Source organism: Lolium rigidum, chromosome 4 (assembly GCF_022539505.1).
Source record: "Lolium rigidum isolate FL_2022 chromosome 4, APGP_CSIRO_Lrig_0.1, whole genome shotgun sequence".
NCBI classification, from domain to species: Eukaryota; Viridiplantae; Streptophyta; class Magnoliopsida; order Poales; family Poaceae; genus Lolium; species Lolium rigidum.
This window is the reverse complement of record NC_061511.1, coordinates 194,193,552-194,215,061: the sequence shown is the minus strand read 5'-3', so window position 1 is coordinate 194,215,061 and position 21,510 is coordinate 194,193,552. Positions and strand designations below refer to the sequence as shown.

The 21,510-nt window shown below is 42.8% G+C and overlaps 4 protein-coding genes across 7 annotated transcripts; all 4 read right to left on the bottom strand.

Moving 5' to 3' along the window:
- Positions 1-986: 986 nt before the first annotated feature.
- On the bottom strand, positions 987-5,017 carry LOC124706769 (transcription factor GAMYB-like). 2 transcript variants are annotated; one of them, XM_047238436.1, is made up of 6 exons: positions 4,806-5,017; positions 3,723-4,107; positions 2,133-2,511; positions 1,539-2,024; positions 1,304-1,454; positions 987-1,213 (listed from the first exon to the last, which is right to left on the bottom strand). In XM_047238436.1, the coding sequence occupies exons 2-5, from the start codon at positions 4,089-4,091 to the stop codon at positions 1,321-1,323; spliced, it is 1,368 nt and encodes a 455-aa protein (XP_047094392.1). In that variant the 5' UTR covers positions 4,092-4,107; positions 4,806-5,017; the 3' UTR covers positions 987-1,213; positions 1,304-1,320. The 2 variants fall into 2 exon arrangements, with proteins under 2 accessions (XP_047094392.1, XP_047094393.1); XM_047238437.1 differs by lacking the exon at positions 4,806-5,017 and having other exon boundaries at positions 3,723-4,157.
- A 1,799-nt stretch (positions 5,018-6,816) lies between these two features.
- LOC124706768 (histone-lysine N-methyltransferase, H3 lysine-9 specific SUVH1-like) lies at positions 6,817-13,031 on the bottom strand. 2 transcript variants are annotated; one of them, XM_047238434.1, is made up of 3 exons: positions 12,922-13,031; positions 7,685-9,764; positions 6,817-7,181 (listed from the first exon to the last, which is right to left on the bottom strand). In XM_047238434.1, exon 2 carries the CDS (start codon positions 9,742-9,744, stop codon positions 7,732-7,734), a length of 2,013 nt encoding a protein of 670 aa, XP_047094390.1. In that variant the 5' UTR covers positions 9,745-9,764; positions 12,922-13,031; the 3' UTR covers positions 6,817-7,181; positions 7,685-7,731. The 2 variants fall into 2 exon arrangements, with proteins under 2 accessions (XP_047094390.1, XP_047094391.1); XM_047238435.1 differs by having other exon boundaries at positions 7,695-9,764.
- A 698-nt stretch (positions 13,032-13,729) lies between these two features.
- Positions 13,730-16,397, bottom strand: LOC124706767 (proteasome subunit alpha type-3-like). The gene is made up of 5 exons (XM_047238432.1): positions 16,327-16,397; positions 15,775-16,200; positions 14,731-14,796; positions 14,163-14,241; positions 13,730-14,051 (listed from the first exon to the last, which is right to left on the bottom strand). The coding sequence occupies exons 2-5, from the start codon at positions 15,987-15,989 to the stop codon at positions 13,992-13,994; spliced, it is 420 nt and encodes a 139-aa protein (XP_047094388.1). The 5' UTR covers positions 15,990-16,200; positions 16,327-16,397; the 3' UTR covers positions 13,730-13,991.
- A 279-nt stretch (positions 16,398-16,676) lies between these two features.
- Positions 16,677-19,675, bottom strand: LOC124648933 (RNA-binding protein 48-like). 2 transcript variants are annotated; one of them, XM_047188615.1, is made up of 8 exons: positions 19,613-19,675; positions 19,449-19,532; positions 19,287-19,367; positions 18,567-18,706; positions 18,310-18,427; positions 17,660-17,729; positions 17,057-17,119; positions 16,677-16,976 (listed from the first exon to the last, which is right to left on the bottom strand). In XM_047188615.1, the coding sequence occupies exons 1-8, from the start codon at positions 19,672-19,674 to the stop codon at positions 16,899-16,901; spliced, it is 696 nt and encodes a 231-aa protein (XP_047044571.1). In that variant the 5' UTR covers position 19,675; the 3' UTR covers positions 16,677-16,898. The 2 variants fall into 2 exon arrangements, with proteins under 2 accessions (XP_047044571.1, XP_047044572.1); XM_047188616.1 differs by having other exon boundaries at positions 18,310-18,406.
- Positions 19,676-21,510: the final 1,835 nt, after the last annotated feature.

Here is a 21,510-nt window from a genome sequence, read left to right as displayed (position 1 = left end):
AACGTCATTTTCCCAGATTAGAGGTGTTTGCCTTGTGTCTAAGAGGCTGTCGCGTCCATGTCAAAAAAAAAAAAAGAGGTTGTCGCGTCCTCTCTGACCATGAGCAACCTCTCTTTACCATCGGACACCGATAGTGAGGAGAAACCACCTGGATGGTGCCATTGGTGGGACAGAGTTGCAACGCATAGCAGCTCTAGTTCCCCACCGACGGACATCCAGGACAAGGATTGGGAGCCCGACAACGGCCACGAGGAGGAGGGGAAGGACGTAGCCGACGACGGCCATGAGAAGGATGAGGAGGCGGCGACGGCAAAGAAGGAGGCAAGGGCCCGGGCGAAGGCGAAGGCGGAGGCACAGCCGATGAGCACCGACGACGACGAATACAACAAGGACTACTCGTCGGAGGGGGACACAAGTTCCTCCGACGCGTCGAACGACATCGACTCTTCGGAATAGGTGACGAGCAGGAAGCGCCTCCATCAAAGTAGTTTAAAAAAATTCTTCATATTTTTTGAAGTTTTTATGTGTAATTTGTTACAATGTGTTGCACTACTTTGAAAATCTTGATTGTACCTACGAATTTCTTCTCTCTATTAAAATAAAAATGCAAAAAAATAAATAAGTTATTTTAATGTTGAAGACCGCGGATGAGGAGCGACGTCCCGCAAACACTCGATCCAGCGCCGTTTGGGGACACTTAGGAGGATACGGGTGGACATGCTCTAAGACAGCTCCTACTACCAAAATTTTGGCTTGCTAATACGTTGGTTGAGCTACTTCTTGCCTACAAGTTAGCTAACAAATGAACTAGAGTTGGTAGTAGAGTATTGGCAAACCAAAACATCAGCAACTATCAAAGCAAGAACCAATCTTTTGGCCATACAACTTGGCACCGAGGATCAATATGGTCTAAAACACAAGCCACGTCAATCTCCCTCTCTTCCAAAAAAGGATGCTAGGCGGGCAGAAACGTGCGCATCTTGGACTGCATTGAACCTTCTTTTACATAGTTCCGTTGGATAGACATAGCATTCTTTGTAGCTAGATGACCAGAGCGAGTGTATCAAGTTGAGCGGCCAGGATCGAATTTCACTCAGAAGGATGAAACAAAGATAAAACTGATTCGCCTAGTTGTCTCTGTGAGCTTTATTGTAGGCCAGTTGGAGATTTCGCTTGAAGCCTGACATTCTGGAGGCATGCCGCTCAAGGTTTCCTGGACCAGGAAGAACAATGTGTCAGATGAAAGTCCAACACTGAGGTAAGATGGTGGATCAACCATCATAGCTCACAGGTGACTCAGTACCTGCATCATTTTGTGTGTCACTGAAAAACGGCGGGCATCGTGTACCATGGGGAGAATGCATCTGTCCTGGAATCTTCAGGGTGGGGTGAGAAATACCCTTGCTCGTACTGGGGAACAGTTGGTTCAGTGGAACCAAACGCAGGGTTCGGTGCTGCAAATGAGAAACAGTATCAACAAGTGAAACCGGTGAACTTGACATACTATCATGGAAGATGAAGAAAATAAATGTACTGACCAGATAGAATTATGGCGGGCTGAAATTCATCTGGAGATGCCGGGCAAAGAGGTGGGGCAGAAAGACAGCTATCGATAAGAGCGTACAGGTTGGTATCTCGTTCAAAGAGATCAAGCCCTGTAGGTTCCACCATAGCATCACAGGGTGTACCAACAGAGGGGGGACTCAAACTCCCCACAGACAGCTGTTGGTTCTCCACAGAGCTTAGTGCCTGCGCTTCTGGAAGCAGCTCTTCCAACTGACCACTGTCCCTCGGTGCCATGCATATGGACTCAAACTTTGCTGATGCTGCTACCGCTGATGACTGCACGCAGAGATCAGCATAGCTGGAACGCTGCATGGCAGAAGTACTTAAGTATGTGCACCAGTTGTTTGGATCAGATGCCACACATTGGAATGAAGGGAGCTCCATCTTCGAAGGACCAGTTATGGGCCTAGAAGTAGAGAAGTTGCCATTTGAAAAGGCATGGCTGCCATCGAAGGTACCTGCAGAAAGGCGACCCGGTCTTAGATCGATGAAGATAGTCGCATAATGACAAGCAAAACCTAATGCGAGCTTCACGCTAAGGGATTGATCAATTGAGGAAAACATACCATTGATGGTTGGATTCAACACAGGAAACAAAATCTCAGATTCCTTGAGAACATTTTCTTGGTTTGCTTGACCTATGAAGTCATAATTTTTTGACGTGAAGTTCAGAGCAAGTAAACTGCTGAAAGAAATATCTGGAAGCTGGGGTGCATTAGATAAAGATTCTTGGACACCAATGGAACTGCCCCACGTGAAGTCGGGAACATGTAGGAGATCATTGGCCAACTTCTCGCTGAAATTGGAGTCAGCAGACTCATGCTGATCTTCATTTGAAGCCTCCATGCAAATATTAGGAGGATGTGCTGGTATATTCATGCGCAGGCATTTCTTTACTCGAGTGTTCCAGTAGTTTTTTATTTCATTATCAGTGCGCCCTGGCAACTGAGAACATGTTCTCAAGGTTAGCAATCACAATTAGAGAGAATAAATGCATGAACAATTGAGAAGTTGCTTTATAGATAAACTACCGAAATTAGTATGTACATGCAACCAGATAATTACCTATTCGCACTTTGTCCTTAAAATTTGACCAATCTCTAGCTCGGCATGTTTTAATTCAACTTCTACGTTTGTACATACTTTTGCAGTCAAACGAAAAGGCTGCTTGTTGTCTTACAGTTCTAGTTGCAGTTGAAATGCCCACTTCACCATTATTCTACTGAAGATTATGTCGAAAAGATATGATGCAACAAATAAGTGGGATGTAAGGAATTGCAGAGATTCACATAAGAATGTGAATGGTCCGAGTATGGAAATGCTGATAAAAGTGCAGAATAAATTACAAAGAGCATAGCATTAAAACAGAAAAGGATTCAAGGAAATTTTATATGATGAATTATTTGTGCAATATAGTACAGTATTGTTGTCTAACTTGTTCCCGTAACAAGGTCACTAAATGAAAAAAGTCAAATAGCTTTGGCATAAGACAGTACCACAATCTCGCAAACAAATATAATTTTGAACATAAGTGAAGTCACCAAACTGAAGTGATCGCATAAAGTGAGTGAAAAACAGAGACGAATAATAGGTGGAATGTCGGTCAATAAGCCTGACATACTTGACCAGCATAAATTCAAGCAAATGAAAATACTTGATCATTTGGCAGAGATTTGGGGACAAAAGGATCTAAGCAAGGGATCGGCAGCAAATAAGAATTATCTGTATTATCAACAAAATAACTTGATCTGAATCGGAAGAAGAGAATGACTTCGTTTTACATAATAGGCATACCTTTAGGAGTAACATGTCAACCATAATGAAAAATAAATTATGGTGTCTCAAACTAGGTCATATGTTCTGTTCTTAATAAGAATTATCACATATCAAAAAAGAAATTCCTAACAACATAAACTAGACAGGAAGATACTCGCAACATCAATTTTACGCATGAGAAGATCAAAGAAGTACATAACCAATTAAAAATATCACGATCTTAACCCTAAGGATACTCTGATATCCGAATCAGATGCAAAATTCGATAGCATATGGATAAAAGTACGGATACAACTGACCAAATGAAAGAATAACTAAACTCTCATGAGAAGCATGTATTTTATTAGCGAAGAGTATGAGCTGGAAGAAAGTGAACTTACATAAGCAGCTATTTGAGCCCACTTATTGCCCATGCGAAAATGGAGCTTAATGATCAAGTTCTTCTCCTCTTTGGTGAAGGTCCCCTTCTTTAAGTCGGGCCTCAGGTGGTTTGACCAGCGGAGGCGGCAGCTCTTGCCGCACCTTAAGAGCCCGGTTTCCTTCTGCACCACATTCCAGTTGCGCACACCGTGTTTCTTAACATACGCCTCCAAGACGGCATCCTCTGATGGTGTCCAGGGGCCTTTCTTCAGTTGCGTGTCAGCTTTCCTGCGCGGAGGTGCCTTCACGCTATCATCGTCGTGAGATGGCAAGTCAGTCTGGTCCTGATCAGGCATCTCCCAGCTGCTCTCGCTCTTGACCCGATTCATCGCTCGAAACACAGTGCTGAATCAAGCAAAAAACATTGCAAATTTTAAACAGATGGCCACAGAAGCTTGACTGCTAAGGAGAGATTTAATTTGTCATGACAGTAGAATCTAACCCGGACATGAATGAGGGATACCATTTTTCTTTTTTTTTTTGAGGGAGGGATACCATTTTTTTCAAAAGATCACATATGCTTGTAAGAAACTAAAACAGATGGATGCTTTATTAGTGTTGATTATGACACGTTTGAATTTGAACACGCATTAATAGCTCAAGCATCCGTAAGTCTACAACTGGTAAGGAGCCAACTAATAATACAGTAGATCAGAGTTACTTTTATTATCCCCCCAAATCGACCACGGCCAAACCAACCATAACCTAACTAAGATCAAACTCAACAACGGAACCTCTAGAGTTCTAAATCTTTCCGAAAACTAACAAAGAAAAATCATGAATTTTTAGGCAGGCCAGAGGAAGTAAACTATAAAGCCCATCTATACTTGGAATTGAGCGGGACAGGTATCGCAGTTCACGAGATCAAACCACGGAACTGAAACCCTTCTACTCCACGAGCACCGATCCATCCCCCGGAAATGGAATTCCCGCTCCCAAGTCCCCATAAACCCAGCTCTGGCAATCCCCGCAGCCCACCGATCCCTTCACCCCTCGGATCGCCCGCCCAGTAGCCCTAGGAGACCTGGGATTCCGCAGGTTACCTGACGAAAAGCAACCCCGAGCTGGAGCAGGGGCGGGTAACCGGAGCTGGACTCCGGGCGGGCCTTGATCGGATCGCGCCGCTGCAATCTCCCTGGATTTGGGTTTCTCCGCCGCGCAGCTGACACACTGGAGTGCGGAGGACTGAATTGAGGAGTGGGGAGGGGATTTAGCGGAGAGATCTCCAGCTCTTGCGGAGCCAGGACGAGACTAGCAACACTGGATGACTAAGCAAGTAAGCAACGATTGGTCAGTCAATACTCAATGGGCCCACTTTCAAGTCTCTCTACGGCGGTGGCCCTATTTTTAGGCTTACTTCTCGGTTTCGGCGGAGATTAAAGAAAAATGTGTGTGCTTCTAGACAGTTTCTCGCGAGTGTAGCGTCCTGGACTCTTGGCCATAAGCAACACAAAGTCCTGCTTTTGAGCAATTACAAGAGGCATTTTAAAGTTTGAATAAAAATCCGAAAAAAAATTATAGTTATAGTAGAAATAATGTACTGTCCCAAGTAGAAAAAATCTCAGCCCGAAACACCATGGGTGCAGAAAACATGACAGAATCATACATCTAAACTATTTGAACTCAGAGCAGCAAGTTTCAGACGCACTCTTTTCCTTACCAGGGTATCGAAGGGGACTGGAAGGTTTTTAATGAGGCGGCTTGCTGACTCTTTTTAATAGATGGTGATATTTCAAAAAAAAAAAAATTTCGGGGAACAGGAGAAGCAATCAGAGTGCAGCTTCTAGAGTCCCTGGTCCAATAACCCAAAGCCCAAACTAGGGCTGACCCGAATTCCGCATAGAAGAGAGGAGTTTAAAAATATATATTAGTATAATATATACTATGAATAAAGGAAAAAATTCATCATGAGAAAAAACTTTAACACAAAACGATGCCCTCTCCCTCCACTAAAATTCCTGCACATTGGAGGCATTTTCATGTAATCGAACACCTTTTGCATCCATTGAGGTAAGCTCTCTCAACTCTCACAACTTAGAGCATCTCCAGTCGCGTCCCTCAAAAACGTCCAGCGGCACGATGATTTGAGACGCATTTGGGAACCGTGCCGGACAAAAAGAGATTAAAAAATCTATAAAAAAAAGCCCTTCCTAGCCGTGTCCCTCAAACAGTCCAGATGCATGCATTTTAATAGAGGGGACCACCCCATGTGGGAAAGTAGGTGAGAGAAAATATAGGAAAAGAGAATAACTTGTAGGGACTAGGGGCTGCATGCATGCATGTGGACGCTGTTTTTGTGTCCGGTGTCCCCCACGCCGGACACAGAATGAGGCTATTTAGCTTTAGGGGACGCGATTGGACAGCTTTTTTCTCTATTTCTTGTCCGCGGTCCCCCAAACGTCATTTGGGGGACGCGACTGTAGATGCTCTTAGTTGGTCTAAATTGTGTTATTTGGTGGGATGGTTCACTTTTGGCCAGTCTGTAATTTTGGGGATTTCTCCAAAAATCATTGTTCAAATGTGAAATGTGGGTTAGTATGATTTTTGTGATGCCACTGATACACATGTTATTTGCACTTACAATTAGGGTTAGTGTTTGTGCTAGTGGTTAGAATACATATTATGATCTATTCCATATGCTTGTGTTGTGTTTTAGATATTATGTGATAAAGTTATCATTGATGTATTAGGTTTGTGTTTTGGATATTATGTGCTGCAGCTATGGGAGTTTGCAGCGGCAAGAGGTATAATAGACCAGCCACGAAATTAGGCTTAGGTGTGAGCCTAGAGGTGTAAAGTGAACCTTTTGTTCGCAATTGGTAAGTATATTGTAAATTGTCTTGCTATCCTTCTACTATAAAACTTTGGTAGCATACCCTCGAAGAAATTCATGGGCCAAACCAATCTGGCAGATATAAGCAGGTGCTCATATACCTGTTATATTTTCCAAACTCCCATAGATTCACTACAGGTTTGATCCATACCCGCACGTAACGAGTGGTGTAAAACGGATAACAGATGGCACAGGTCATTTGATAGCACGACGCAGAAAGGTAACTAACAATTCTGATCCCATTGCAAGATGAGACTACGCCACATGTTTTTACAGCTCCGAGTCTGACAAGTCACAGCTAACAACCACAGGTCCAGTTAAAACTGATGCTAAGACTAGACATGATGTTGCAAATGGATGGGCAAAAAGGACAGATCGGCAGCAAACACTTCAATACACACATCGAGAAGTAGCGAAATAAATGGTGTGCACGAAGCCACCATTCGACAGAAGCCAAGTAAGGCCTTAGCACGACAGGGAATTCTACGACTTGAACATAATTTACTGTCTTCACAGTTCAGACTGGTCCATCTTGCAGTTCACATAGATAGAAAGCCAATGTAGGTCTAGGTAGCAGCAGAAACATCTGCAAGATGAGAAAAAAAGTAGCGTGTGATGCAGATATTCAAGTGACGGTATATACATATATGCAGCAGAAAGTAGCCCATACAAGTGATGCTAACACCTAACATTGAATTACTTTGAGACGCAGAAATAACATGTGTGAAGGCACAACTGCGGTTTGGCTATGTGTAAATAACATGCTAACATCTAACTTTAACTACTTTGAGCCTTTCCCTGTACTGTATGAAGACGCAACTGCAGTTTGGCTATGGGTAAAGAACATGCGTTGCAGCATTTCACTATCAAAAGAACGATGATACATATGTAGTCAGAAGCAATGATCACAGTTTGTTGAATGTTGGCGCTAGGGGAAAACAAAATGCCAAATTCTACAAACAAAAGAAATTTGAATCACATAACAAGTCAACTCAAAAAACATAGCAAGTTGGCATCACAGGAAATAGATGATAGATGAGTAATACAGAGAACAGATTAATATGAAAACAATCTAGTAAAGAACCTTACCAAGGCTTACATGTTGATCCACCACAATGTGCGTGCTCCCAAATGGATCAAAATACCCTGCGACAGGCTGATGATCCACACAGGCAGTTCCTGGTCCTAATGCTGGGCTCTCCAACCACACCATAGTCGAAAGTTAGTTCTGTCATGGGTGGGATGTGATTAAGTGCAAAGAACATGATATGTGGGTGCTTGTCATCGCCATGGTTGTACTGCACTGGCTGCCAGAAGACATTTGGGGAGCAACTGTGGTTCATGAAACGTGAGACATTTCCCCTAGTTTTTGCACTTATCTTGATGGGCAGTGGCTCAAATTCATCAGCTGATACATATGTGCTTTCCTCGCCTAACAATTCAGGCCCAAAATTCCATTTTAACGTCTTCTCACCAGGACACACAGTCTGAAAAATGTAGTCATCTTCACTATCATCCAAATTAACTTTGAGCTCATCAATGACCTCCCCAACATACTCACAAATAAATGCACCAGCACGAATAGGGTCCCAGCAGCGAAGACCCCAGCCTCGATTTGTGGTCCTGAACACCTCAAAGTGGTATCTGTTCCCTTTTTGCGTCACTCTGTTGCGACAGTTCAGGGAACAATGGCAAGCTTCCCCACATTCATATATTACTGGCCTGCGGCACACCAACACTCCTGATGAATTGTAGGGTAGATCCCCTCCATTATGCTGCCCACAATCACAGTTGGAATCACCAGGTAGGCAAACACTCTGGCAATGGCAACCCTGCAACGGTCTCATAGAACTGAGGGGTCTCAAGTATTTGACCTCATTAGTATAGGTGAAATGTCCAGGTCCTTTCTCATGGTCTACCTCATTGACGAGACAAACTTGCATTGTTTCAGCCCCAGATGATAGGTCAGCTAGTAGAACCCTGCCTCGTGTTGATGCATTTTGTATCCATTGTTGAGTCATCTTCCATATTGCAGCTCCATCACGCTGTCCAGGTTCACGCTGCAACCGGTACTTGAAGCAATTGATGCCAAACTTTGTTCTCTCCTTCCAGGACTCTTGGATCTTATACAGGCCATCATATATGTAGATTTTGCCAGCCACGCAAGCTGGATCTTTGAATCCCCGCACAACCCTTATCTCATTCTTCCTGTGCAAACTCCTCTCAAGAGCAAGGTTGCCCCTCTCAAGCTTCTGGTCATGCCTCTCCTCAGTATTCCTACTATTACCACCTGAACCACTGTACACCAGTGTATCTGTGTCATCATCCTCATTCTCATACCCGCCTGCTGCGACAATACATATTGCTACAGAATCCTCGTCATTTCCAAACTTAGCACTCATGTAATCAATGCCACCCATGCTAGGAGCGTGCAAACCAATGATGCATAGCTCCATCCTGAAATAGAAAATATCCCCTATTTCAACTCCAGGAGCAGTCCCAACCTTCTTTCCCACATTGGCCCTGATATTACTAGCCATCATGATGGCGCCAGCTTTCAGGTCTGCACGTCTGCTAGCGTCCTGTGTTTCATCCATCTGCAGATGTCTACGTCTGAGCGCCTCGAAGATCATATGAACTACTTCAACAGTCTCCCTAGGATTACTATTTGAAGGTGGCAAAAAAGCAAGCTCTTTGCCAGCGACAAGATTCTTGTACACAGGCTTAGGACGCTTGATCTTTGTGCCGTCAGCGGCCAAAGTGGCAGACCTCTTAGCCTTGCGTTCAGATGATCTCGTCTGATTACCCGAATGAGGTTCATCATCACCATTATATGTAACCCCAGATGATCTCGTCTTGTATGCTGAGATAGGGGTAGCATCAATGGGCCCATTAGCACTGGTGCCTCCATGCGAGAAACCATTTGCAGTAGCACTGAAGGTGGCAAATGATCCAAAGGCAGGAAGGTTCCCTGCACCAAATCCTGTAGGAAACTGGCCAACCGGTGTCACGCAGACCAACGGTGGGGTGCTTGACTGATTAATGTTGACTCCCATGGGCGCAGGGAACATCGGAGCTAAAGATCTTAAAGGCTTGATATCCAAGAGCTCCTGATTAGGGCCAGGTATGAAATGTGTAGCCCTGTCCATCTCAAATCAACCAATAACTCCTGCACAAAGAAGGAAAACCTTAGTAGACTATACAGTAACAAAAATATCAAAGGGAGTAAGCAAAGCTTAGTGAATCCTTAAGCATGGTTGCACCCCAGAAAAATTATTGCATGCAACTACAACCAGCATGAACGTAAAATACCAAATCAGGGTCTCACCTGCTTTTGCTAGTCTTTAATCTTTTCCAAACCAAATCAGAAATCAATTAGAGTAAATCTACAAGAACTGATTGGGCCATCATTGCCCTTTGAGAACTACATTGGATGAGGATCATTGCAGTGCACTTATCAACTAGATGAAACATTTCCTTCTCATGTACTAAAAGGAAGTAGCCTTTGACCATTGGTACGAGAGTATCAGTACCATCTTACTAACTAGCATTAATAATGGAACAATTATAAGGAGGCACACACAACAATAACTAATATATGTCACTTTTTTTCGTTTTTTCCATATTAGTCTGCGCCACATCCTCTACCAGCGATTGTTTCTGAAGATACCCTCTAGTTCTGCATGCGGGAGCTGTGCATGCATGCTCTGCTGGTTTAGCTTAGGGACAAAATTGCCCAGGAACCGTGAAAAGAGACCTGTTATTACTCTCCTTGGTATCTACATTTTGGCTTAGACGCAGAGTAAAAGGGAAAGAGGGAGTATTATTGTTATTAAGTACCATGGTAGAGTAGACATTAAAGGGAATAACCATATGAGATGTACTATAAGTTGGTTACGTCCATGAGAAACTATATAGAGTACAATATTAGTTTTCCAGCATCAATAGGACACAGGTATACCAAAACCCAGATACATACAAGCAAATCTCAAACTTTGCTGATTAATCATGCTACCGTCCAAACTGAATAGTAAGTCACCATACTCTCCGTCAACTGCCAGTGGCGGAGGGAGAGGAACCACTAGGAGCCCGAGTTGCCCCAAGATGAAAATGAATTGAATATTTCGTATGCATATGTAGGCTGGCACACTGTTTATTCGAACGTTCAATATTTCCTTGTTTTTGCAGCTATTGGAGATGTGCAGGATAAGAAAATGAGAAGGAAAACATGAGTTGATGGGTTTCAAACACAAGATCTCAGAGCACCCACTTGAAGCTTTACATCTAGGACAATATAACTGTTATGTTCACATTTAAGATATTTTTCTTGTTTATCTTTTCTCTGCCACCAGCACTCTGATTGCACTTATGACGCTGAGAATGAACCGGGATTTTTTTTTTGCAAGATAGGATTACTTGGGAATCAAATGGCTATGGACTGTGCTCTGCCGCCAGTATTAGAGTGGCAGAAACGGTGTTTTAGTTTGGATGGAGATCAGCCAAGAAGTAGCCAGAGGCATTATGAAAAGAATAAGTAGAGATTAGAAGTCGACAATGGCCCCGGCAATCATCATCACCTGCAACGCGACCTCCTGGCCATCCCTAACCCTAAACCCTACACCCATTCCCTACCATGCAAGCAGTAACATGCTCACATTTGGTACTAACGCCGTAGGAATCGGCAAAAAATATAACACGGATATAATGCAAGGATCTGAAAGTAACAAGGCAAGAATCAGATGTGATGAAAAACAATTCTTCCCAATAAAACTCATTTGCATAAAAAAATAGATCTGGAGGGTGGAACCGAGTGCCAGAAAAGCAGAATCATGGCGCCGCTCCCCATCGAGCAGGAGGCGCACACCCACACCTTCATGGGACGGCAGTGGCCACCTACTTCTCCAAGCGATGGCAGCAGCCACCTCTCCCGAAACGGCCTCAGAGAAGCACATCGCTTGACGTAATTGTCTATGCCGAAAGGCAGCGAATACTACAGTGGTGGAGAGGGGATGGGAGCAGCAAGCGGTGGCAAGGCAGAGTAGGGCATCAACCATGGCAACTGAGGAGGTGGCCAGCTGGGAGATGCAGAAGAATGCAAAGTTTTCCGATTTAATACTAGCAGATATGGAGAAGTTAAATGCAAACGCTAACGTGAGTAAGCTGCAAATATTTCGATGGTGTTGATTTACACAAAACTATTTTGATGGCATATTTGCTAAAATGGTGTTCTTTTTGTTTCAGAACCAAATATTCCTACAAATAATTGATAAAAAAAGATCTTCATTTTGTCTGTCAAATTCCTAGAAAGATATTTCAGTTCAAACCAGCAAACGTATAACAAGGATAAAACGCTTAGATCTGAAAGTAAAAGTCATGAATTAGGGCGTTAGGACATCAGGTATGGCCGCTGATGAGGTGGCCAGAGAAACGTGGGAGATGAAGAAGACTGCGAAGCAGTCCGATTTAACAGCGCATAGCCGGAGAAGAATGCAGAGTCATCCGATTTAACAGCAGATATGGAGAAATTAAATGTAAATGGTAAGGGGAGTTAAATGCTAGCCTTTTGATGCTATTTAAACTAAACGAAATCATCGTCATGGTATATTGCTAAAAATAGGTGGTCTTTTAGTGGTACAGACCCAAACCTTCCTGTCCCTTTCTTTCTGTCTACAGCTTGCTTGTAAAAAGACATGTTTTTTTCGTTATGCATGTAATGGAAAGGGGGCTAGCCCAGTTGGAAAAGACCCAAACTTTCGTCAAATGAACTTATAAAGAAAAAAGAATCTGGATTTGGCCTGTCAAGTTCGTTCCGATGATGTCCAACCAGCCTGTTATGCCTGTATTAGAGGCATATTGGTGCAGAGTGGTATACATGTCCCCTGTTATGCCTGTATTAGAGGCATATTGGTGCAGATCCGATAAGCGCTAACACACCCCACCCCTAAAGTGATGGTTCTAGCATGCACCCAGGACGGACACAAGGGTTCTAGCATGCGCCCAGCACGGCACAATCTGACAGCGAACATCCCGCAGCGCAGCCGCTACGTTCTTAAAGCACCAGCGGGGCTCCTAACGTTTGCCTCGTTCCGTTGACGGAGCTCGATGAGAAATGGGGGGAGAAACGCCCGGACATAGCAACAGTAAATCGAGACAGCGGGGAGGGAGGCGAGGATCTCCCCATCCATAAAGAACCACGATTCCAAACAGGTCTAAACCAGAACAGCACGACCCCTCCCAGTCACAGGCCATCGATTTGGAAGCAGGGAAAGCACTGTTGCACAAACCCTAGGAGGCCAGGCCAGGCAAGCGGAGGAAGGGAGGCGTACCTGAGCAAGAAGCCTGTGGCGCGGGGACGCGGCCCGGGGACGAGCGGGGAGAGGGTCGTCGGGGCAGGCCAGAACGCCTCCGTCCGCCGCCGCGCTCTCCTCTCCGACAGGCAGCGAGCGAGCGAGCGATCCCTGCGGTAGAAATGGAACTGAAACTGAAGCGAGCGACGGGAGAAGGGGAGAAGAGTCTCCGTGGACCGGACCAGGTGGTGGGCCCACTTTACTGGGGTTGGTGGGGCCGTGTCGTAGGCTGCATCTGGACCGTCGGCCGCTGATCCGATGGCTGTGGATGGCCGTGTGAATGCTGGGCTCCTGGGCCCACCTCCACCACCTCGGGCCGGAAGCCCAGCACCGCAAAAGTCCAGAAGTTGCACGGAACCTGATGGTTAAAGGCGCTTTTTTTTCGGCGTTTTATGTAGTGTATGGGCTTCTTTTGTGGCCGCGAGGCAGCGATGATAACGAGGAATGGAGATCAGGACGACTGTTTTTTTTTGGTCGATACAGTGAGGCTTTATTCATCACCATCCACAGCAAAGTACTGTACTACAGATTGTAGCCTCCATTAAGGCCACAAAGGTGACACGGCGCAAACCTTCAACGACAAAGGGTAAGAAAGTAGAGGTTCGTTCTGCAGAGAAAAGAACAGCATAAAGTGTACTGCTCTCTCTTTCATAACAGATTTCTGTGTATTTCCAAATGCGATGTGCAGCCAGTCTCGCAAACGACCACAAAGTCTATAATCGTGCACGGCAGAAAATGTTTTAAGTCGCAGCAATGGTAAATGGATATGGTAGGATAGTACTACTCGTTGGATTTCAAGGTCATTCAGAGTTCAATAGATTCAGATCCATGTGCGACCAAACAGCAAGCAGAATACTTTTTTTTTAAAAGCAAGCAGACTACGATCCGCGAGAACAACAAACAACACGAGCCCTCGACTGGGCAAAGGCAACAACATACTGAGGTGGTATCTTTTAGCGCCGACATGAAAAATCATGAACCAGTCATGTATCTGTTACACCACGCGTGGAAGGAAATGTGAAACCTTGAGAATAATTGGCGGACTCTTCTTAGTCAGCGTCCATCTCCTCAAGCGCTGCCTTGCCCTGCTTCACAAGATCGCTTGGAACCTGTATGGTATGGCAAAATAGCAAGGCATTCAGGAAAGGGGAACTGGGTGACTCAGGTGGCTGTGGAATTCCAAGGGAAGGAGTATATTTCGTTGAATGGTCACTTATTACCTTCTCCTGCTGGCGGTTAGATTCATCGCATACCCAGCTCAAAGATTTGTCTTTCGCTCCGGTGTGTACACCATAAATTCTGCATATACAGAGAAAATAATGTCTTGTGAGAACCAGGGTGACTGAGAACCACGCTACTTGTCAAAAAAAGAGAACCAGACTAGTTAATTAGTGGGTGCAAAGAATTTGGGCTATTTGATGTTGGGAGAGTGATTGTGTAATAAGTTCTAAGACCTTTTACATTCTTGTAAAACTTCTCCTTAATTAATAGAATGGGCAAAGCTTTTGCCCACGTTTCAAAAAAAAAGTAAAATAATGATGCTGAGGATTGTAAGCATCAAAAGGGGTATGCACAGGAATGAGTAATAGCTAACTACAGCATGGTTCTGTCAGAAGGAAAATTCCAGTCATTAAATATTACAACATAGCTAACATTGTCGTGCTTAAGCACATACTAGTACATAATAACTAACATGCTTTTAGGATAATCATAGCAGAAATATTTAGGTGATAGATCTGAAGTGGGAACTTGCAATACTAATGTACTATAGGAAAATATAGGACATACATCTTGGCAACCTCAACGATGCCTTCCCTGCAGGTCAGCTCATAAAGCTTCAATTTCTCAATCTCCCTGTAAGCCAAAATTAAAAAGATAGATGAATCAGAATGCAGAACCGTTGTTTACAGCCAACATAAATACATAGTAAAACTCATCATAGATATTTTGTGCAGATGCATTTTACAAAAGCTGCTAACCATTAAAAGAGGCATTCTTCAACATTTTGAGAAATGCAAGATTTTTGTAAAACAAAGCTCTATATGTGATATCACATCAGAAATCATACACTGATAGAGTTAACTTATAAGAGGAGAAAGCACATGGATCAGGACAAAATTATTATGGTCGATACATTTACACTATGTACACTATGCTCGTCTATAATCATTAACAGCCAGTTTGTATTGTGGTTCTTCACTGCAGAAGCTACTCAATTCAAAGAATAAAATATTTACCAGTTCTGGTAAAATATTTCTGTTATGGCTGTAAAGAAGCGGTTATTATCAAACTGATAAAGTGAGGGCCTGTTAGTTGCGATGTTTTACTAAACGTTGTGCCAGGTGCACAGAAAGCCACAACTTGTGTGGCTAGCAAATTCTTCAGCACATGTGTTGGAAAGATTTCTCAAAAAATGTAGATGCTGTGTGGTACAGTTTTGTGAAAATGTGGCGCACCAAAATTTTGCAAATAAACAGATAAAATCTTGACAAAGTCTAACTTGCCTAAGTATGTAGCAAAGTGTGGCACAAAAAAACATCACTGAGCTATTGAATACAGAACAACATTATGCATTTATGCATATATGCTAATTGTAAAGAGTTCATTTGATGTATAAAAAATCATTGAGAACATGAACAGCACCGTTAATCCCAGCATTCCTTAACAAGATCTACTTGGAACAATTAGGATGGTATTTATAGGAGCACTAAACTAATGGTTGGTGAATGTGCCTTTCCATAGGCTAAAATCCTATTAGTTTGCAACGAAACAGAAATTGTGCACTTCAGAAATCATAAAATAAACGAAGTAATGAAAACTTGATTGATTTACGTTTTTGCAGCTTGTCTTCCTTTACCCAGAGCAGAACCAAAATTTGTAAATAATATTGCACATTTTAATACATGTAAAGTTGTAAATAATATTATCAAGCTATCAAGTAGTGTGTTGAAGAAGGCAACTGCCTTCTTGAACAAGAAAGTGTTAACTACCTTATCTGAGCCACCAGTAGAGTGTAAACAGATGAACATAGCTTTTTTTTTGAGCATATGAACATAGACACGAATACATGATCAGCTAATTCTTTCACAGGCATGGGTTCTCTGTAAATCCTGGTGGAAACAGCTTTAACTTACAGTTCTGAAGATATACATCGTATGGAATCAAAAGTCTCAGTAATTCCGACTTCTCATAATTAGGTGCCTCTGACTTTGCTCTTGAGACTATCTGCCTACCATCTGCTGCTAGCACAGCCACAGCCTGAAAATGAGACAGTAATTAATTATCTTAGGTACCAATGAAATCCATTACCAAATCAAAAATGGTAATTTAAAAATAACATGAACAAGAACAGCTGCAGAATACAAGACCGAATCACATACCTACCTTAAGGATAAATGCAATGCAATATATATAGTTGAAATTACTGCTGGTCAATTTTTGTGCCTGACCATCCTATATGTAAAAAAAAAAAGGAAGATGAATTACCGAGTTGAGCTTGACGGAATTTGCATCACATGATGCTGAGTTGAGCTTAATGTAAGTAAAAAAGCAAACGCTTGGATCACACGATGCCGAGTTGAACTTAATGTAAGTAAAAAGTGGAAGAGAAATTTGCATCACAAGATGCCAAGTTGAGCATAACGTAAGTAAAAAAGCAAACTAGTGTTATCCAGACAGAAAGAGGTTGTAAAAGTCAATCAGGACACCCGTAGACATTGGAGAATTCCAAAATATAGTTGCTCACAAGACTGCAGATCATATAGACAACAGAGTGACCATATAAACAGCTGATGAGTCTGGCATTATCACATTAAGTTACATACTTACAGTACATCATTTCTCTCGATCATAGTTCACTAAACAACCTACTGCAAATGATATTAAGTAGATGCCGAAAACGAAGACCAAAAAGCACGCCGAGGTTCACTAACGCATGCTCTGCGTGATCCAATGGTTCAAATTCGTCTACGGTTATCGACCCTTGGTTTCTTGGACGTAGCAGCAGCATCAGAAGTATCACTGCCGGACTGTATCTGGTATTTTGAAAATGGAAACTTTAGCTTACTTATGTGGCTGCTACATGGAAAATGGTAGATAACAAAATAACTCTTACCTTATCAAGCTTCTGTCTCACTAGATTTACAGTTGCATTCATTGACTCAGATGGAAAATATTCCTACAGTTAAAAAGCATAGTGTCCACAACTTGATCAACACAGATTTCATTAATGGATAGAAACACATATAAGGTTTTTAATGGATAAAGGGATTTAAGGGAAACTCCTGAAGAATGATGTCAATATCGGCACTGACGATAATAAGTTACATATTTTGCCCTTGCCGGTTACTGCGCATGAGCAAGTGCACTAATGTTGGCTTTCTGGTACTAATGCATCTTAACTGATCTAAGTTTCTTCCAAGATTTTCTACAAAGAAAGTTGCCTCATAGCACAATCTGATCTGATTTGCTTACTAAATGCCTCAAGTTTTCCCAATGAGAAACTTCAGTTTTCAGTCTACATGGCGTTTTACTACTACATATAGTTACAAAATTTTGAGCACAAACATTGCTTTGCTACTACTCCCCCGTCCCATTATATAAAATATAGTTTGATAACATTATTTACAACTACATAGTAATAACATCTTATATTATGGTACAGCGGGAGTACTATATAAGTACACACCTTTTTTTTTGAAAGCATATAAGTACACACCTTATTAGAGGACACATGACTGAAACGAGCATCTTCTGTACGAGAAGCGTGAATTGTCTTCGTGTAGTCCCTGAAGATAATAGGATTAAACATTAGAGGAGAAATCACAATGGTGTTAACCTTTTTCTTAGAAACAGTCAGGTTGCACTGTTTGAGTTTTTTAGGTTATTGTAGTTATGCATACAAAAATCATCCAAAAGAATAATACAATATGATTGTATCATGATCATAGACATTCCGAATAGAACGACACGAATCATGGAATGGCACTGCTAAGTCAGAATATCCACAGTGACACACAGAAGCTCAGGGTATGTCCAAAGACAAACATCAACCTATCCCATTAGATCGTTGATCTGGCAGAATCGCCAGCAAGCCAATGACTTACAAAGTCCGAACACAAGAACTTGATGTAAGAAGTATAAATGCCTATATAATTGTAACCTCGTCTGGTTATCCCAGTGTACTAAATTCATCTGGTCACCCCAATCTAATCATGACACGACTATCGTAATAAAATGGCTGGAATCAATCATGATAAGAATATCAGCTCTGAAGTGGCAATAATTTCCTATGATGAATAAACTATGACCAACTTTTAATTATCAGTATTACACCACAAAACCGAATAAAAGGTTGTATTTACTAACCTCTTATTGGAGCTCATTTGACGGTGTGAGTTCCCACTAGACGATCCCTGACCCAGTGGATACTGAGATAGCCCTTCAGGTCTACTTCCAGCAGGTGCTGAAAAATGCAAGGAAATGCCTGAATCCAATTAGTCAAGTACAAAAGAATATAAATATACTAGAAATGCTGATAATCATAGTTATATTTCTTGGTTACTCTGTCATTGCAAAAAAAAAAAAAAGATGCAGACATATTTGCAAAACGAATATAACCATACATCGTATCCGGCCAAGGACTTCCTTTCTCCTGACTTCCAGTTTCTCTTTAGTATCCTCAACAGTCTCAAACTGAGGTGCATATGACACCTGCAGCCGGTTGCCAAGAAATGCAGACTCATCCAACTTTCTCTTCGCAAACCTGCAACATAACAGAGCCAATAGAAAACTTAAGTAAAAGAAAAAATAGGGGAGGGGGGGGGGGGGCAAAAGTAGTTGGCCCAATTGTTGGCTCCAGATTTGCTGCTCAGGTGCCAAAATGTGGACTGCAAGACCTGAACTAGCTCGTGCCCTCAAAGAAGATCCAATCCTTTATTTAAGTTTATTATCCACATACTGAGATCAAGTATGTACTATATTAGTGAATTTTGCTGCCGGAAGGCCTACCCAAAGTCACCCTTCCTCGGTCACTTCTGTTAAATTGTGCTAAATAATAAGCCTCGAGTTTTTTTTTTCACTCAATTACATTAAGTACAAATCACTGACTGTCCAATGGATCGACATGCTACACGCATCCTCCACTCACATATTCAGAAATGTAACCAACGAATCAGATAACTAGTAGCAGGAAACACAAGAAAGATATCCACCACACCTAATCATGTAAACCGTGTATGACAAACCCAAGACTACACGGCAATCACCATCACCACCAATTGATCACCAGAGGGGGCAAAAATCCTACAGTTGAATGAGATAGATATGCGATAAACATTAGTCACCTCGCGTTGCTGACCTGCGAGAACTTGATGAAGAAGACGTCGGTGTACTCCTCGCAGTCCTCGGCATCCATGGGCTTGCACCTGAACACGAAACGAAGATGGTGAGCACGCACGAGACATTAGCAGGAAGAAGAAGTGGATTCAGGGTCGCTGCCGGCTCACTCTTCCAGTGGGCCGTACGTCGAGAACAGGGTGCCGAGCTCGTCGCCGCATCCGAGGGCGGGCACGTTCCGGACGACGAGGTACCTGCGGGTCGAATCGACTGGATTAGCGGCGGTGATGGAGGAGGAGAGGCTAGGGTTAGGGCTTGCGGGAACGGTGGTTACTTGGACTCGTCGCAGACGGTGTAGACGCGCACAGCCGCCGGCTCGTCACGGTCGCGCGGCATCTCGCCGGACGACCGCCGAGGAGGAAGCGAACCGGACGTCCGCCGCCGTGTTCTCCTCTCCGCCAGGTGCGGACGGCCGCGTGGCTGCTAGGCTCCTGGACCCACCACGGGCCGGAGCGCACAGCACCGCAAAAGTCCAGAGCTGCACGGGCCCTGGTGAACATAAAGGCCCAGTTTTTTCGGCGTTTTAATGGGCTTCTTTTGTTTGATAACGAGGAATGGAAGATGAGGACAGTTTTTTTTTGTTTGATAAAGTGAGGCTTTATTTAGTCTTAGTCCTTATTATTAAGTTAGCATCCACTACTTCAAAAAAAAAATCAAGTTAGCATCCACAGTAGAGTACAGTTGTTTACCTCTAAAAAAACAAATGACAGATTGTTATCTAGTTGTGATAAGTAATCATCGAATTTCAATGTTATTCAGAGGAATCAGGGGGTGTTTGTTTGAGCTTTTATTGGCTTTCCACTAAAATAAGCACCCCAAACGAAACAAACAGGGTAGCTTCGCGTTAGGCTTTTCCAAAGCCGGCCGACGAATTGCACGCGCGAGGGAAAGCACCTCGCGAGGTGCTTTTGTGGGCTTCCCACAGCTTTGGCCTTTAAAACCGAACCGGTACAAGTTTGTGCCCTCGTTGTTTCATTTATTTACTGCCAATTGCCATCCCACGCTGCTGCTGCGTACCAGCTGTAGTTACGTGCTATTGATTTCCAACCATCAATGTGTACGGACTGGCTACCGATGAATGCTGCTGCTACATTCATAACGCTTGCTCCTTTGCTCGTCAGTTGGCTGTAAGTATAGCCGTATTGACTCGTATTGATTGAGGATTTGAACGGAACTTGGAACTTAACGTTAGCACTACACATGCATGCCATGGCAGTACACTTGTGTGTATATGTGGTACTGGAAGAAGTGTGCAAAAGTATATTCCATTTATTTGAGTTATATTGTACATCTTTCTGTCACAACTCAAGCCCAAACAAAAAATAATTTCTTATATATTCATTTTGAATAAAGCTATATTTCCTGATCCATATGATACTTACAGAGTAATACAAATAATTCAGAAAAAATATATATTCCCGTAATTTTGAAGGGTATTTCAGACAATTTATCTGTCCACAGCCAGACAGCCAACCAATTGCCAAACAGCAAAACTCGAAACAGCAGCTTTTCCTACACAGCAGCTTTTCCTGTACAGCAGCTTTCCTGCACAGCCAGCCAGCCACAGCCCAAACAAACAGGCCCTCAATGTGCGACCAAATAGCAAGGAGAGTACGATTGGCTAGAACCCCCGAACAACACGAGAGCATGCTTGCTGCTACCCCAACTGGACAAAAGCAACAGCATCCTAAGGTAGTTTTAGTACTGAAACGAAAAATCATGAGCTGGTCCTGTATCTATTACACCACACCCGCATACTCCAGAAGATCGCTTGAACCTGTATGGTATGGCAAGATAGCAAGGAATTCAAGAAAAGAGGACTGTGTGACTCAGGTGGCTGTGTTTGGATGCACAGAATTGAGTTTAGAATTGAATTTGGCTGGAAATTCCAAATCTAAGATGGAAAAGAAATGGTTTTAATTTGAATTATGTTTAGTCAATATAAACTTGTGTACATGTAAAAAAAAAATAGGATGTATATATATTATTATTTTCCGCACATATTTATGTACACAACTACATAAAGTCGTGCAATTTCTGTATGCAGTTTCTTAAAATCATCTTCTCTTCGGTTCATTGCTTCTGCAGGTCTAAAAACCTACCAGAGGAACAACAGCTAGATCGAAAACTCGACTAAAAATTTATTCCAAAGAAGCAATCTGATTGAATACA

Coding starts and splice junctions, on each gene's coding strand:
- LOC124706769 (XM_047238436.1), bottom strand. CDS start 4,091: ATGAATCGGGTCAAGAGCGAGAGCAGCTGGGAGATGCCTGATCAGGAC. Junction 2,512..3,722: donor GGGCTCAAATAGCTGCTTAT/GTAAGTTCACTT, acceptor ACATGTTCTCAG/TTGCCAGGGCGCACTGATAA. Junction 1,455..1,538: donor GCCCGCCATAATTCTATCTG/GTCAGTACATTT, acceptor TCTCATTTGCAG/CACCGAACCCTGCGTTTGGT.
- LOC124706767 (XM_047238432.1), bottom strand. CDS start 15,989: ATGCTCAAAAAAAAAGCTATGTTCATCTGTTTACACTCTACTGGTGGC. Junction 14,242..14,730: donor ATCGTTGAGGTTGCCAAGAT/GTATGTCCTATA, acceptor CTGTATATGCAG/AATTTATGGTGTACACACCG. Junction 14,052..14,162: donor CTAACCGCCAGCAGGAGAAG/GTAATAAGTGAC, acceptor CATACCATACAG/GTTCCAAGCGATCTTGTGAA.
- LOC124648933 (XM_047188615.1), bottom strand. CDS start 19,674: ATGCCGCGCGACCGTGACGAGCCGGCGGCTGTGCGCGTCTACACCGTC. Junction 18,707..19,286: donor TCGCAGGTCAGCAACGCGAG/GTGACTAATGTT, acceptor GTTATGTTGCAG/GTTTGCGAAGAGAAAGTTGG. Junction 17,120..17,659: donor GTCATGTGTCCTCTAATAAG/GTGTGTACTTAT, acceptor TTTTAACTGTAG/GAATATTTTCCATCTGAGTC.
- LOC124706768 (XM_047238434.1), bottom strand. CDS start 9,744: ATGGACAGGGCTACACATTTCATACCTGGCCCTAATCAGGAGCTCTTG.